The sequence below is a fragment of the Microtus pennsylvanicus genome, chromosome 4, assembly GCF_037038515.1.
Source record: "Microtus pennsylvanicus isolate mMicPen1 chromosome 4, mMicPen1.hap1, whole genome shotgun sequence".
In the NCBI taxonomy this organism is placed as follows: domain Eukaryota; kingdom Metazoa; phylum Chordata; class Mammalia; order Rodentia; family Cricetidae; genus Microtus; species Microtus pennsylvanicus.
Window position 1 is genome coordinate 24,906,185 of NC_134582.1, and position 17,572 is coordinate 24,923,756.

Genomic DNA, 17,572 nt, shown 5'->3' on the forward strand with positions numbered 1-17,572 from the left:
TCTTCTTCCCAAGCATACATCAGTCCACAGAATATCTGAGCCACATGGTCTTGGATTTTGGAAACCATAAGAACAGCTGGAAAAACCTGGGATCATAGGCATCCTTGAATTGAAGCCTAGATTCTGTCATTGATTAGCTGGGTGGATCTGAGTACACCACCCCTTCCCCATGTCTCGGTTTCCCCATTTGAGTGAAGGGAGAGTTGATCTAAGTAGTGGCTCGGAGTGGTGCTGCTACAGAATGCTGTGGCTGGAGTGGGCAGAGCCAACCTCAGGCAGGGTCCAGCGCTCTGCTACTACTTCTTCATTGAACTCAGGATTCCAGGGTGGGGACAAGAGTCTCCAGGGGAGGTTCCATGTGAGTTTAGGCAACTATAGTGAGACCAGGGTCATCAAGGACCCAGTTTTCATGGGTCAACCTTGGTTCAGAAAGAGTGATTGTGTTCCTACTTTTAGATGAGGTCATCCCTTAGCCCTACCCTCTAGATTCAGGCCCAGCAGAGACTGGACCCAGAAACCCAAGGGGCAGAAAGCTGCATTCAGAGCAGAGCCCAGGATGCTGCCCCACATGGGTGTCAGAGAGGCCGCTGGGGCCATCTGCACTGATGGACTCAGGTGCTCGCCACCCTGTTGTGTGCCCACCCTTCCCTGGGATTGACTTGTGTGCCTTTCACAAGTCATAACTTCTGCTGGAACCTATCCTGAGAGCAGTCAGTATGTAACCGCCTGCTGTCCAGCACTCAGTACCTTAAGCTAATTCATCCTTGATGGAATGAGCTCACCATCCGACCTCACCCCCACCTGCTCCTTCCTTCCCACACCTCGCATTTCCAGACCATCTCCAAGATGCGGGCGTTATTCAAGTGCCCTTCATTAACCTCTCCTCCTCCCCACTGCTTCTGTCTCCACCCTAAGTTAGTTACCCTCCATCTTTCTTTGGCTACCACACAATCTCCCTGCCTGGCCCCTTTCAGCCCTGTATGTGTACAGCAGCTATCTCTGGAAAATGTCAATTTGACCACCACCTTCTGCCAGCTTAATCTCCTCATCAGCCTTTTGCAACACAAGTTCCCTTTGGAAATCTGGCCTCTTCCCACCTGTCTGGCCTCAACTCCCAGCACCACCCTCAGCTCCTATTTGCCAAACCCTCCACAGTCTTTGCAAGAGATCTGTCCTCCACCTGCAGGTCACCTCTGCCTGGTGGGCTCCCACAAATCCTGCATCCTCCAAGATCCAGTGCCAATGCGTCTTCCTCTGGGAGGACTTCCTAGGCTTCACACCGAGCTGGCACCATGTTCCCTGCTCCTTGAGCTCTTTCAGAGCAATGCTAGAGAGATGATAGCACAAAGGCTGCTTTACTGGTCAAGTCTGGGCTAGCTGAGCTCCTTGGAGATAGAGTCCGGGCATATTTATTTTTAGTCCATGGATAGAGACTCAGAGAATATGAGAAGATAGTAGGGAGGATGAGAAAGAGAAAGGGAGGGAAGGCAGGCAAGAGGGAGGAAAGGAGAGAAGGAAAGAGGGAGGGAGAGGAGGAAGGAAGGGAGAGAGAAAGGAAAAGCCAAGAAAAAATAGTGGGGAATTTGTTCACTTACTCCTCTGCCCATCCCTACTTCATTTATGCAGCGAACATTTGTTGAATTTTTATTAGGCATTACTCTAGATACTAGGGATACAGCTGTTACCAAGATCCAGTGAAGGCAGCCAATCACCAGAGTTCGAATGTGACCACGCCAGGGGGTGCAAGCCCTTCTGTTTGCAAGGGCCTGCTGCCGGGACACCTGTCTTCCCCAGAGCCCAGTGCTTTTCGCATCTGGCCCCGGCTCCTGTTGCAGCCCGAAATAAGGCTGACCCTCGGAGAAGGCGAGAGTGATTCTTGTCAGCTGAAGCCAGCACTGGCTGTAGGACACACCCTGCTCACTGACCGCTGACCAGGGAGACTGCATTAGACACTGACCACACAACTCCAGCTCCCCGACGGAGGTGTTAATCTTAAGGGTCTGACATTCCTTCCCACCTACTGTGGCCCCACCAGGTACAGGCATCATCCTCTCATCTTCCAGGGAGCTCTTGGGACCTAGGGGGAGTGGGCAGAGGAGATGAGGTAATTTTCAGGGCCTTGTAGGTGATCTGGGGGGTGGGGGGTTGGGCCTCACAGAAGTCCAGGGTCTGCATTAGGAGGAAGGGAATTATAAGCTCCAGGATCCTAGACATCCAATGGGAAGGCTGGGGTTAAAAATGAGGGGAGGTAGTGATTTTGCTTGGTCTTCAGGATCATAGGCACTGCCTGCAGAGAGACAACTCCCTGACTGTAAATGGGGGACCCTGCTCAGATCCTGTGAATGTTTTTCTGGGGACAGATCTGAGAACTATGGTGTTCTAACTCAGATAAGTCATAGTTGGCGCTTGTCAATTATCTCGTGACCCTCAACTGTGTGCAGACATACTCAGGTTTGCATCCAGTTTTAGAAGTCCATGGATAACCCTGAAACCCATTCTTGTGGTTTAGTCTAATCCGTGCTGTTAAATTACAAAAGAGAAACTGAGGCACAGAGCTAGTGGATTACTTGTTTATTACTTGGTCATACATGCAGAGAAAGTCAAGGGAGCCTACTGGACTTAGCTCAGTCAGTGTCCAGGGTCCTGTTGTGTATGGGGACACAGATGGAGCACAGAAAGATCTGGGAGCCAAGGAGAGGGGTACACAGGGTCAGGCGGGGATGAGGGACTCAAGGTTGGGTTTCTTTTCCTGACCCATGTTAGGGAAAGTGGGTTGGGAACTCACACAGGTTCTCTGGGGCTTGTATTTGTGAATCAGTTCCAAGATTCCTGGAAAGCAAGAGAGGGATGAAGGAAGAGTAAGAGACAAGATGCCAGGTAGGGACAGCTGAGGGCTGGGGCCTTGAGGTGGTGCTTGGAACTGAGTTAGGACAGGTGGGCAGGGGCCAGATTTCCGAAAGGGGAATGTGTAAGGGGGCTATAGAGGGGGAGCTGGTAATGAGGTGGTTATACTGGCATTTACCAAAGATAACTCTGTTGCCATAGAAGTAGCTCAAAGGTGTAGAGACAGGGGAGGATATGATGGTTTTTCCTATATTGTTGGGCTAGCCTCAGGACCAAGTACCAGTGTGTAGACCCCAGGGTAGCCCTGACTTGATTCATGATGCCCCAACCTCTTCCAGCCTCCAGTTAGAGCTCTTAGGTCATGATGACAACCGTGCCTGATGCCCTAATTTCCCCACCCCTGAAGCCCCAGGCCTGGGGACAGGGCCCTAGGGAGAAGCCCTTAAAGAGAGTGATTTCCTAGAACACTGGCCTCTGATTTGTGTGACCTTCTAAGCCCACAGTCTTCTCCTTCGTATACAGACCTCAAATGCCCTTCAACCCCTCTAGCCTTTGCTTGTGACTATGGTCAGCTCGGGGCTGGGGCTGGGCGAAAAGGACTAAGAGAAGGTTTGGGGGGGCGGGCGGAAAGGAGGCTTCCTGAGCCATTTGTGGGAGTTTCTCCTCCACAGGATGATCCCCAAGGAACAGAAGGAGCCAGCGATGGCTGTCACAGGAGATCTTGCTGAGCCAGGTAAGGTAGACTCAGCCCTCTATGTTCCGCAGACTCCCCTTGACCTCAGGTTATGGCCATTCAGGCCTGCTGGTCTCAGGGCTGGCAAGCAAGTGACGGTTCCACAGTAATCTCTAGATGCCTCTCTGGAGTATGCCCTTGGGCTAGGATGCTTTCTGAGGCTTTTGTGTGAACTTATCCTTCTCCACAACAGCTGAGTAACCCCAACCACATCCTTGGTTCCAAGATCACCCTGTTCCCAGCCCTCTCTGAGACCAAACTGAGCTCCAAGGACTCCCTTTGGTTCCAGATTCAGCCCAACTGTGGGTCTCACTGAAGCCTGGAGACAGGACAGGTAGCCCAGTTCCATTTCATGTGTGTTGGGGCATGGGGAGACTGAAGGGAAGGTGGCTCAGCTGGCCTCAAACCATTTTACTAAGACGTGGATCAACTTTATGAATAAGTCACATAAGATCCATGCTTGGCGATTTTACAAGGCCACTTTGAGAAGTCCCATTATAAGCATGGAATTTATTGGAGCACTTCAAATAGTCTAAAAATTAGTTCAACTTAGTGGGGGGTTTCAAGCTTTTGTGTGACCTTAATGGCTCTGTGTTGCTGATTAAAATCCAGACCCACAGCATCACCTCCTGGGACTATGGTTTGGTGCAGCTGGCGCGGGGCCCACACTGTTGTCTTTTGGACTAATGCCCAGATGACTGGCACGGACTTGGCAACAAAGACACTCTGATAAATGCTCCCGAGCTCCTTTGCTGCTCAGTCTTGGTCAGAGACTGACAGATTCAACACTTGTGTCGTGTGACTTACAATTTATTTTTAGAAATATATATTTTTTTGAGACAGGGTCCCATATATCTCAGGATGGTCTCAAACTTGCTATATTGCTGACAATGACCTTTGAGAGTGCAATGTGGTAGGGGTGGGCAGGAGCAGGTAGATGAGTGGGTATGTGTATGCGTGTGTGTATGTGTATGCGTGTGTGTATGTGTATGTGTGTGTGTGTGTGTACGTGTGCACACACATATGCACAAAAAAAGCCAGGAGAAGACGTTGGTTGTCCTGGTCTATCGTTTTCAACCTTATTCTTTGACCCAGGGTCTCCCACTGAGCCTGGAGCTAGACTGACTAGCTAGCAGGCCCACAGGACCCTTGGTCTCTGTCCTCTAGCGGTGCTGGGGTTTAAAGAGTGCAGCTTCTCATACGGGTACTGGGATTTGAACTCAGAGCCTCATATTTATACATGCTCTTACTCAATGAGCCATCTTTCCAGCCTCCAGTCTGGCTTTATGTGGCACTGGGAATCAAACTCAGAGCCTAGTACATTTAAGCAAACACTAACAACTGAACTGTAACCTCTGCCTTGTACGGCTTTATATGTGAGTTAGTCTTTTAACCTACGTTGTGTGTTCTTGTCTCTTTTTGTTGTCATGGGATTCCCCCCCTTTTGGGTGCTGAAGATCAAACTTAGGGCTTCATGTATGCTAGACAAGCATGCAGTGTAACATTGACTCACACTGCCAGACACATCCTCCATGACTTTGCGCGCTTGTATATGCAAACTGTGAAGTATTGATGCTTAAACTGGAGGAGCCATGCAGCTGAATTCTATGTCTCTTGTCCCTGACATTAATTACAGACCCCCCAACTATCAACAAACGTAATTTATACCAGACATGATTATTGCTATGACATGTATTAGCTATCTTTTGTTGCTATAATGAGAACCAGTGACAAAGGCAGCTTGCAGAAGGAAGAGTTTGTTGGGACTGACAGCTCCAGAGGGAGAATCCATAATGGATGGAAGGTACAGCAGCAGGCAGCAGGAGCAGGAAGCCCAGAGATCACATCTTCGACCACAAGCAGAAAGCAGAGAGAAAGCACTGGAAGTGGGGTGATGCTACGCTCTCTCACAGTCAGCCCTCAGGTGACACAGTCCTTCAGCAGACCCTGTTTCCTCAAGTTTTCATAGCCACCCTACACAGTGCCACCAACTAGGGATCAGGGATTTAAATAGTGAACATGAAACCGTCACAGACACTAATGCCATTTTCAAGTTAAAGCAGCCATTGAAAAGCAATAGCAATCACTGGGCAGTGGTGGCATACCTCGTTAATTCCAGCACTTGGGAGGCAGTGCAGGCAGAATTCTGAGTTCGAGGCCAGCCTGGTCTACAGAACAAGTTCCAAGGCAGCCAGGGCTACACAAGGAAACCCTGTCTCAACCCTACCCCTCAAAAAAAGCAATAGCAATCAAAGCACTTATCATTATTTCTGGATGCTATGGGATAGACACTGTGCTAGAAGCTTTTATGTATTAAGCTACCTGAGCATCACAACAGCCTGAAGTTGCATATTATCATTCCGGCTCTACAAAACAGAAGCAGGGCTCAGAGGGGCCAGGTGGTCCTGGTTGGTAGGTAGCAAAGCTGAGACTTGACTGTTGGTCTCTCTGTCCCCAGATCTGCTGCTTCTATTGTGCTTTTGTAAATAACACATCCAGTTAAAATATCCAGACAAGTGGCCAGAGAAATGCTCAGTTGGTTAAAAGCTCTGTCAGCTCTTCCAGAGGACTGGGGTTCAGTTCCCAGAATCCATTTGGGGGTTCACAACTGTTTATAACGCCAGGTCTAGGGCATCTGACACTCTCTTCCTACCTCTGTGGGTATTGTATGCATGTGGTGCAGACATACATTCAGGCAAAACACCCAAAAAATAATTGTTTTTTTTTTTAACAATTTGAACAAAATAGCACATGAATGCGTTTGAAAGTTCTTCATAATGAAACGACTTGAATAGGCTAACCACTGTCAGCATCCTGGTGTGGATTCTTCTGTTCACCATTTTTATATGCACATGTACATGAACCGTGTTCTCCAGGGTCTTTCTTTTTTTCTTAGCAGCAGACCACAGGTTTCTTTCCATCCTCGCATGATTTATCTTGTTGCGTCCCCTCCGCCAGCTTCCAAAGCACATCATTGTTTGCAATGTGTCATATTTATCCAACCAGTTCATCGTGGTGGCCCCAAAGTTTGCCTTAGGTGAGATCCTTGAAAGAAGAGTCGGGGTGCTCTTGTGCACCGGAAGGACTGACTGAGGATACAGCTTGGTATAGTCACTGTTGACAGTGACAATAGGGACAAGGGGGATGGTTCAGTGGGTGAAAAGTACTTCCATGCAAGAAGGGAGATCAGAGTCCCAATCCCTAGTATTCATGTAAAATTCATTGAGCATGGCTGCAGGTTCCTGTAACCCTAGCATCAGGAGGCAGAGACAGGAGGGGCCATGCAGCATCAGGAGCAGAGACAGGAGGAGGGGACACGCAGCATTAGGAGGCAAAAGTATATGACACTTCCCTGAAGAGCATGACACCTCCTCTATCTCCAGTTCCTACAACCAGAGGAAGAAAAGTGACATTCCCTGTTTGTCACAAAAAATAATTAGCACATTGAATAGAATCAGCAGTAATGATTTAGTGCCATCTAAGAACTAGTCTGTATTTAGATTTCTTAAATTTAATACTTTTTAAAGTTTTAAAGCTGGACGGTGGTGGCACACGCCTTTAATCCCAGCACTCGGGAGGCAGAGGCAGGCAGAACTCGGAGTTCTAGGCAAAGTGTGGTCTACAGATTGAGTTTCAGAACAGTCAAGGCTACACAGAAAAATGCTGTCTCAAAAAAAGGTTTTTAAAAAAGATTTATTTATTTGTATTTTATGTGCACTAGTGTTTTTTGCCTGCATGTATGAGTAGCACATTCATGCAGTTCTTGTATGGCGAGAAGAAGGTGTTAGATGCCCCCAACCACCACCCAGGAACTGGAATTACAGATAATTGAGAGCTACCTTTAGGGTGTCGGGAGTTGAACCTGGGTCCTCTGCAAGAGAAGTTAGTGTTCTTAAATGCTGGGCCATCTCTCCAGCCCCCATTTGTAGTTTAATCAGGACCCAAGAGAAGGCGCGTGCTTCTTATTTGGTTGCCATGTCTCTTTAAAATGTAATCTAAAACAGCCCCTCTCCTTTTCTTTCTTTTTCCATCTCCTTCTCTTGTTTGAAGAAACCAGACAGCTGCACAGCTGCCCTCCCCGAACATCCTACGTCCTTTTTCTGGCTCATTGCCCCCTTGTTCCACTGTCAGTTTTCTCTTGGGTCCTCTCCAGTCACACTTTCACAGCCAAATGCTCTATGGTCACTGCTCCAGGGGAGATCATCAATGACCCCAACTTGTTAACTCTGATGGTCACTCTTCACCTCTCATCTGGTTTGATATCTTTCAGGATGTGGTTGCCAGGTGCGCCCTCTCTGCAGTTCCTCCTTGCTGCCCCGCCCCCCAAGTTTCAAGGGCATTTTTCTACTCCACCAAAATTGGACGAAGTCGTTGGCTTTCTGGATCTGTTTTGCTTTCTCCCTGATCTCATCCAGTTTCCCCAGCTCAAAATGTCATTTATATTCACCTGACACAGGAGGCTCTATGTCTGATTTTATTCTGTGTGTAGGTGTGTAGTACGTGTGTGTGTGTGTGTGTGTGTGTGTGTGTGTGTGTGTTTCCTGTGCTGGAGGAGATTGACCTCAGGGTTCTACATGCTGGGCAAGTGCTCTACCACTGAACAACACCCCCACCCTGCATCAGATGTTGAAGACTGGCTATGTTAGCTAAGCTGCCTGCATAGAATCCTTTCCCACTATCATCCTTAGCATGCCATCACCATGTCTTCCAAGAGGCTTCCTTTGTTGGTTAAATATATACTTATGTCTTTTGCTCTCAGGGAGGCACAGGCAATGGGGGACCCAAACACTTAAGGATAGTCAGCGGCCCCGAAAATCCTCTAAGTGGGTTAGTGATTTATTCTAACCAACTCAGGGAGAGAAAAGTCTATTTGTTTATATGTCTTGATCCGAGTCTGTCATGGAGGAAAATCAGGGCGGGAATGTGGAGGCAGGAACAGGAAACTCATGGAGGAATGCCATTTACTGGCTTGCTCTTCATGGCTTGCGCAGACTGCTTTCTTATACCACCGCGTCCACCTGCTCAGGGTTGGGATCACCCACAGGGGGCTGGGTCCTCCAACCTCAACCAAGAAAATGTCCCACAGATTTTCCTGCAGGCTAATCTAATGTAGTAATTTTCTCCATTGAGGTTCCCTTTTCCCTGATGACCCCCTTTGTGTCAGGTGGACAAAACGACCCAATAGCACAAATGTATTCACTTGGAAAAAGGAAACTTTGGTAAATCACATCACAAAGCACTTTTGCTATAGTGATTGAAAGGGTTTTACAGTGGGGCATACATTTCTGGGTGGGAGAGAGTGGCATTTTTCTTTCCTTATATCTATACTTTATAACTTTCTTGAAAACCTATGCTGTTTTAATAATGTTGAAAGACAATTTTTAAAACTAAAACAACCAAGGTGGATTTGTTGGTATATATGTCTATAATGTCAGCACTCAAGAGATGGAGGTCAGTGAAGATCAGCATTCAAGGTCATCCTCACCTAAATAGCAAGTTTGAAGCCAGCCTGAGCTATGTGAGACCCTGTCTCCAAAACCCAAAATAAATATAATTAAATCAGCAAAATTTAAAGAATGTGTCTCAAGCCAAATTCTCATCTTCCCCACAACCATCTCCTCCTTCATCCCCCCATCTTGGTGAATGGCTGCTCCATCCTCCCAATGGCTTTGGTCAAGTCTTCCCTTTCTTTTACTGTCTCTTATTGTGGTTTCCCTTAAACAACAACAAAACATATCAAAACAAAAAAACCTTAGAGTCTCATCCTTTCTCACTACCAATATAGACAAAGAGGTGCAAAGGAAATCAGTGGAGTAAGTATAAATGGCCAAGAACAGCTAAAACAGCATCGAGCATCATTGAGCCTGTGCCCACCAATCGCTGAGGTGCCTTCTAACCCGCAGATGCCAAACACCCAAAGAACAATGATGCCCAGTGCTGGCAAGTGTGAGGCTCGGTGCTGCCCAGGAGTAATGGCAGGGCTGCCTTGAGGTCAGACAGTAAGAGCTCCCTCTGACCTCTCCCACAGTCCCTTCACTGGACCTGGGGAAGAAGCTGAGTGTGCCTCAGGATCTGATGATAGAGGAGCTGTCTCTCCGCAACAACCCGGGATCCCTCCTCTTTCAGAAGAGGCAGCGCCGGGTGCAGAAGTTTACCTTTGAGCTTTCAGAAAGTTTGCAGAGTGTGAGTAAAGCCATCGTGTGCTCTTGGGGAAATCAAGGCCAAGAAGGAAGCCAGTGGTTAGTCTAAAGACAGTGAACCAGACTGAGAATCCCTGTGGATGGTGGATGGTGGGGGATGGGTGGAGTGGAGTATCCTGCAAGCCCTCATTAGATTATGCACTGGGCTGTTTACATAGTGTCAGAAGCAGTTCAGACCAGTTTGATCTTAGGTACGAAACACAGAAGGAAAAGGCCGTAGAATTGGCTGACAGAGAGACAAAGTTAAGAATAAGGGGGCATGGTGTAACTCAGTTGGTTAAGTGCCTGCCTAGCATGCAAGAAGCCCTGGGTTCCATCCATCCCCAGAAACATACAAAACCAGTGTGCTACACACCTGTAATCCTGGCATCTGGGAGGTGGGAGCAGGAGATCAGGGTTTCAAGGCTGTCCTTGGCTACAGAGCAAGTTCAAACCCAACCTGGGCTACATAAGTAATATTACCTCAAAATACAACAAAAGAATGGTTTTCTGGTGGCGGGTAATTTTGGAAAATACTAAACAAGTCTGGGGCATTTCTCCCTTTATCACTCAATTTCTGGACCTTACTGGAGTGGGGAAGAGGGAGGAGGAGAGAGATGGCAAGATGGCCATCTTTGTCAGGTGCCTGCGATAGTGCTTGCTAAGGAAGGGCTCTACAGGTATGAGGAAATATGTCACCATTATCATACCATGAGTATACTATTACCACCCACCACCACCCCACCACCACCACCGGCACCATCACCACTACAACTGTGATCATCACCCTCCACCACGAACATCACCACCATCACTGCCCCCCCCCCATGCTACCACAGTCACCCCCACCACTACAGCCACCACCCTCAGAAGGGAACTGAGGCTCAAGAGTGTTTTATTCTGACTAGATTTACAGTAGCAATGAGTGCTACCGATATTTCAGCATCACAGGCATTGGGTCATCCCTGTAAACCATCTACATTCCCAAGCTCCCCTCCCCACCCCACACCCTACGTTCTCCCTCCACATTCCTCAGGTGGTGGTAGTAAAATCCTGGTCTCTTGCTTAGCAGAGCGTCCCTACCTGTTTATTTTCCCCCAACAGATCCTGGCGGGAAGTGCCCGAGGGAAAGTGGCTGGCAGAGCAGCGCAGGTGAGGAGTGACCCCTTTCCCAAGGGACAGCTACGGGAAGGGACGGGCTGGCCATGGCTTCTGAGTGCTCGCCCCTGTGCTCAGGTTCTCAATGGCCCAGAGGAGCAGAACCACCGCTCGGAGCAGAACCATGGCTTGGAGCAGAACCACGGCTCGGAGCTCCACGTTTCCCAGGGGTCACCGGGGGACCCCAGGACGGCCCACCCGGGAGTGACTGGTGTTGAGTCGGTCCGTAGTCCAAGTGCCCTGGCACCAGGTGAGCTGCTGCCCTGTGTCCTGGGGCACCGATGGCTCAAAGAATCGCAACAAATTCCCCAGGTTAGTTACACAGCGAATCCCTTTCTCAGGGCAGGCTGAATCCCACTGTTGCAGCCCTCCCGGCGTCGTGGGATGGGGAGGCTCACGTACCCCACCCCTACCTCCGCTCTCTTGACTCCTCTTCCCTGCCCTGGCTTTTCTCACCCGCGGGGTAGGAGTGGGGGTGATGGTGGAGCCCTGGCAGTGCCTGTCACCAGCGCCACTCCACCCACAGGCTATGCAGAACCGCTGAAGGGCATCCCGCCCGAGAAGTTCAACCACACCGCCATCCCCAAAGGCTACAGTTGTCCATGGCAGGAGTTCGTCAGCTACCGAGACTACCCGAGTGGCAGCATCACCCCCATTGTTCGCGACTATCGCAACTTCAACAAGTAAAGCCAGGCTGCGTGGGACGTAAAGGGTGGGGAGGCCGAGTACTTTTTGCTGTAACCCCAGCACGTTACAGATATTTACTGAGATCTTGCTAGAACACTGCCTCACCCATATTAGGTGTTCAATAAGTGTACGTGTGTGTGTGTGTGTGTGTGTGTGTGTGTGTGTGTAAGGTGAACATGTCGCACCTCCGTTACATGTTGCTGCAAGTACCAGATTCCCCTCATTCTGTAAAGATCACACTCAGGCATATGAACAGCCTGCTCAGCACAGAAGACCCCAGAGGAAGGGGCAGCGCTGGGTGTGGGCATCAAGTCCTAGAAGTCTGGGTTGTCTTGCTCTCCACTCAGCTCTGGAATGGACATCCAAACTCAAACTCTGTCCTTCTCTGGGGACACCTCCAGATCTCACCGGTTCTGGGCTTATCCTGCTTTTCTTTTCCCCAGTAGTATGGAAAAGGCCTACAAGGTGGCTTTGAGGCCGTGGAAAGTGGAAAATAGCATGAGTTGGGGGCCGCTGAGGAAGTGGCCTATACGGTTTAGTGCGTGATCTTAATGCATACTTAGATGCAGACTCCAGACCTGGCTGTGCGGCCTTGGACAAGTAACTTAACCTCTCTGCACCTCTGTTGTTCCACCTGTAAAATGCAGCATTCCCCAGTACATAGGCTGCTGTGGGGATAACGTGAGAGGTCCCAGTACATAGGCTGCTGTGGGGATAACGCGAGAGGTCCTAGTACATAGGCTGCTGTGGGGATAACGCGAGAGGTCCTAGTACATAGGCTGCTGTGGGGATAACGTGAGAGGTCCTAGCCGAAGGTTCTGTGGGACGAGGAGCCAGCTGCTTCTAGGGCTGCGACTGCGATTGTTGCTACTGCGATTGCTGCTTACAGGCAGAAATGATGGGGAAAGCGGATGGGAGAATGAGGCAGAAACGGGAGGAACTCCGCCCTGGGAGCCTGCAAGAAGAGCGGCAGATCGGCAGTCCCAGATGGCGGCGGATCTGCAGAGGGGCACCAGCTGGTTGTCTTTTCTGTCTCGATGCTGCTTCTGAATGTGGTCCTCTGATCTGGGCAGCTCTAAATGAGAACAAGAAGGCTTCAGAGAGCCAGGCAGCCAGTCAGCAGTCTTGGTACCTGCTGAGACCACACACGAAGGTTGTCTGAGAGACAGGCACTGTGTGGGAGGGCCTAGGGAGAGAAAGGATGGAAGGATGGGGTCCTTGAGAATACACAGCAGAGAGGGACTTGACCGCTCTAAACAGCTGAGTAGGTAAGGAGGGCACTGGTTGGAGGACCGGGCAGATGGGTGTGAGAGCCTTAGCTCTCTACCAAGCAGAATTGCTGTCCCTCCGAGGCCCTCACTGCTACTCGACCACAGCAGGCTCAGTCTTGGCAGCTAGCTTCCCGACTGGCTGACTTGGATGTATGCCTCACTCCCGTGTCTCAGAATGGCAGCTAAGGTACATTCCTAGCAGCGCGAGCAACTGAGGTGGCAGGGGAGGAATAGCTCTCTAGTGGACGGGCAGGGCCCAGGCCAGGACTCTGGACTCCTAGTCATGGCCGTGAAGCCTGCTGGGCTCAGACATTGCCCAGCCTGCCCCAGAAAGGGTTTAGTTGTTGCTGGCGAAGCTTGGGTAGCCTAGCAGTAGGACTGCCCTGGCAGGATCCCCGACCCTAGCCAAGGTTTGCAATTCCACCCAGAGGCGAACCTAGTCCCCCTTGCCGGGGAACTACAAGAATACTGCTTTCTGTATTCTTTTGTTGTTGTTTGAGATAGGGTTTCTCTGTGTAGTCCTGGCTGTGCTGGACTTCAAACTCAGAGATCCACCTGTCTTTGCCTCCTGAATGCTGGGATTAAAGGCGTGTGTCACCCCTGCCTGGTGCAATTGAGGAATTGAGCACTTGCCTAGCATGCATGAGGCCCTATGATCAATACCTAGGACTGCTCTCTCCAGCAAAAAGCTTAAAATACATACAGCATTAGGCAGCTGTGAATGAGAAAAGAGGAGACGGAAACATGGTTTCCCCAGGTTTCTGCACCAGATAAAAAAAATAGAATAAAAAAGGACAGGAAAGGAGCATAGCTGCTCCTAGGTGCGGTGGGGAAAGTTTATTGCAGACATGAGGGAGAGCATAGGGACAGAAGCACGGACATCTGGGAGAGTTCCGGGTGAGCATGACTCTCAAGTAAAGACAGGATCTCTTTGTTGGCCACTCTCCCTCCCGATTCCTTTGCAGTGATAACGCCGGTGGTTGTCAGGATGTCCTATGATCCCAGATCATTTGTGCTGACCACCACTTACCAAAGGGTGTGCCCTGCTGTGTATATGAATACTTTCATTTTGTAGCATGCCTTTTTTTCACTCACCACTGTGCTTTTGGAACCCATCTCTCCCATACAGACGATTCCCTTGAGTTTCTGCGTGTCGCTGGCTCGTGCCCCTACATCAGAGGGTGCGGGGCTACTTCCCGCTTGTTCATGCCTTGCTGCCTGCTTCTTCACGCGAGCATGCAGGAGCCTCCCCCAGCCATATGCTTAGAAACAGAGTTGCTGGGTGACAGTTTACATATTTTCAGGTTAAAAACGATTATGCTAATTTGTCCTCGGAGGCAAAAGCACCGATTTCCCCACAAGCCAAAGCAGCAGATGATGTGAGCTCGTCCCTGCCTCTTCCTTAGCTTGAGCGTTCTCACCCTTGGCAGCTTGTGTGGGGGAGAAGGGCTGAGCTCTGCTTGTCACTGGCATTTTGCTCCTTCTTGAAGTCAGCTGTCCTCTGGGTTGCGGGTATTTTGTCGTAATGGAAAGTGAGAAAGAGAAATCCACCTTCCAGTGTTGTTCCCTTCTGGCACCGACTGGAGGGGAGCCTAGAACTTTGCGTAGGCCACTTCTAGAAACTTCCCGCTTACTTCAACAAGGACCAGTTAATGATAGTGTAGATCTTTGCTGCCTAGAAGGGGAAACCGAGGCCTCAAGAGAGGCTGGGTGTGAGCACATGTGTTACCCCTTTCACACAGCCCATCTTTCCTGTTTCTCTTTTCCAGGACCCCAGTGCCATTTGGAGGACCCCATGTTGGGGAGACTGTTTTCCAAGCAGGCCTCCCCTTTGCCCCGGAGCCATTCAGTGGCTTGGAACTCCTCCGCCTCAGACCGAGTTTCAACAGGGTTGCTCAGGGCTGGGTCCGGAAGCTCCCTGAGTCTGAGGAGCTGTAGCCTCATCCTGAAGCTCCAAATCCCTGGGCTCCATCATGTTCATCTTGACTCCTGCTTGCTTTCTTATCTTTCTCCTTTCTTTCTTTCCCTTTTTCTTTTTTTCTTAGTTTTCTCCCCCTCCTCTCTCTGAGACAGGATCTCGCCCTGTAGCCTAGATTGGCCTGGAACTTAACGTGTAGCCCAGGCTGGTCTTGCCTCAGCTTCTAAGCACTAGGATTACAAAGTGAGCATGCCAGACTGACTTCATTCACACAGTGAACATCATTAAATATAGCACTTCAAAGGTCACTGGGTTCCCTAGTCCTCAAAGCAGATATGCATCAAACCATTGGATCTAATGTGGATTCAGGACCTGCTCTAGACTCACAGCCTCAGATCTGCCTGTGATAGGTGTTAGTTAGTATCAAGCACTCCAGGTGGCCTGTGTAAGTTGCCTATGGAGTGTCTTTAGGAAGCTATACCCAAGCCTGTTCTGCCTGGTCCCAGCAGCTGTCACTCACCTGATGACAGAAGGCTCAGGAGTAGGCCATCTATATGTGGGCTGTTCCATTAGGAAGGAGCAACTTGGGAATGCAGCTGTTTGTAGGATGTTTGTCTAACACGCACAGAGTCCTGGGTTTGATCCCTAGCACCACATAAACCAGGCATAGTGGGTATGCCTGAAATCACTTGGGAGATAGAGGTAGGACTGAAAGTCTGGGTCATCCTTGACTAGAGAGTGAATTTTTAAGGCCAGTCTGGGCTACACAAGACTCTAGCTTTACAACAAACAAAAACAAAACAAAAACAAAAATGTTGTAACTAAGGCTGGCTATGAACTGTAGCTGAGGACAACCTTGAACTCCTGATACTTCTGCCTCCCTCTCCCAAGTGTTGATTAGCCGATGTGCACCCCATGACTTTCCACTGACACAGCTGGCTCTCGTCTGCACATGTTCTCAGTGTATCTGAAACATCTGTTCCTTGCTAGACAGTGGCAGGCCAAGGTCTTGAGAGGATATGATAGGGACGAGATCTGTAAGGCAGTTGATTTGTTTTTGTTTTTTTTTTTTTGTTTTTTGTTGGTTTTTCGAGACAGGGTTTCTCTGTGGCTTTGGAGCCTGTCCTGGAACTAGCTCTGTAGACCAGGCTGGTCTCGAACTCCCAGAGATCTGCCTGCCTCTGCCTCCCGAGTGCTGGGATTAAAGGCGTGCGCCACCATCGCCCGGCCTGTAAGCAAAGAGCAAAGGGTCATGGAACAGAAGAACCCTGGGTGGGTAGGTGGGATTCCAGAAACTTCCCAGAGGACTTGAACCAGATCTCAGAGAAGGAATGGGAGCCCACCAAGGAAAGGAGTGAAGAGAGGGTGCTTTTTGGCATGTGTTGAGGTGGGAATTGAAGAGGTAAGGTGTTCTGGAGACGGGAGAGGCTGTGATGGAGTGAGACAGCGGCTCTATTGTGTAAAGGAAGAAAAGGCTAGTAATGGCCTCACTGGTTGCTGTGTGGGGCCCTGGAGCGAGGCTGGAGAGCAGAAGTCCACAAGGGGCAAGGCTTAGAAGAGGAGGGAAGAAAAAAAGGGGCTCAGCCAGTGACACCCTTTACAGAACAGACACAAAGTGGAACTTACACCTTCCCATCCTCCCTGCTGAACAGATCCTAGTTCAAACGATGAGGATGCCACTCCTGATAGCGATGTGTGAAAGGGTCTTGGTGGTTCTCTCCATACTGTCCTACAGATGCGGATATCCAGTTTCTAAAGGGAAATGAGTTGTCTGGAGCAGAGTAGGGTGGAGGAATCAGGGCCCATCAAGGATTCCACCCATTTCTCTAGCTGAGTTGATGCCTACTCATTCTGGAACATTGTGGAACAGTGTTGCGTCTTGTGATTTAGAGTTTAAGTGATTGTGGGGATTGGGGGCACCCCATTAGATGGGCCTTGATTTACTCTGAGTGGCATGAACTTGGGGAAGCCATTTCCCACTGAGCCTCTGCTTCTTTATCTCTAAGGCAAAGACAAGTGTAGGTCTTCTGCAGGGCTTGGGAGCACAATACAGGACAGTCCCAGGGCCCGCTCCTATTGGATGCCATTTATAAAGCAGGCTGTGCGGATGCAGGGTTCCAGGTCAGTGTGAAGCTGAGTGTGTAAGGTCCCTTCCAGCAGGAACCCCTAGCCAGGCTGTACTTTTCTTTGCTCTGTGGAGTTTTCCTCCCCTTCCTGGTTCCAGGGAACCAGTAGCCTGAATCTTGAAGTTCCTTGTAGTTGGTGTTTTTCTTAGATTTGGGACTGTCACTCAAAGCCAAGTTTCCATAATCTATAGACCACCTGGAAAGGAGGAGGACTTTGCTTGTTTGTGAGGCTCCCTGGAAGGAAACCTGACAGTGCAGAAGAGACCCTAGGAGGGCAGGAGCTTGTACTCTAAAGCAGGTTCTTATCCCTTCTTCTGTCAATCTTGCTACTTAATATGACCACTGTCTGTTCAGTATGGCCCCTCCCATGCACACCCATGTACTTTGCTACTCCTGTATTCTGCTCCATCCCTGCAGACCACAGGTAAACCACTGGTCTTTAATGGAACCATACTACGTGTGCTGGTATTCAATAAGGACATTTTGGATCCTGAAAAAACAAATAAAGTAATTTGGGAACCTAGCAAGTCCTTCATACAAACCTCTAATTTTGTCTCCTTTTCTTTACATAAAGTACCAAGACTAGCCAACACAACACTGAGAAGCCTGACGGAGTTGGCAGCAATGATCATGAACTAGTAGTTAGATGTAGCCAC

The 17,572-nt window shown here is 49.5% G+C and overlaps 1 protein-coding gene across 2 annotated transcripts; it reads left to right on the forward strand.

Annotated features, from left to right (window-relative positions):
* The first annotated feature begins 1,752 nt into the window (after nt 1-1,752).
* On the forward strand, nt 1,753-17,457 carry Myoz3 (myozenin 3). 2 transcript variants are annotated; one of them, XM_075968590.1, is made up of 7 exons: nt 1,753-2,035; nt 3,516-3,577; nt 9,606-9,760; nt 10,861-10,908; nt 10,993-11,164; nt 11,441-11,597; nt 14,642-17,457. In XM_075968590.1, the coding sequence occupies exons 2-7, from the start codon at nt 3,517-3,519 to the stop codon at nt 14,808-14,810; spliced, it is 762 nt and encodes a 253-aa protein (XP_075824705.1). In that variant the 5' UTR covers nt 1,753-2,035; nt 3,516; the 3' UTR covers nt 14,811-17,457. The 2 variants fall into 2 exon arrangements, with proteins under 2 accessions (XP_075824705.1, XP_075824704.1); XM_075968589.1 differs by having other exon boundaries at nt 2,015-2,104; nt 14,642-14,900.
* Nucleotides 17,458-17,572: the final 115 nt, after the last annotated feature.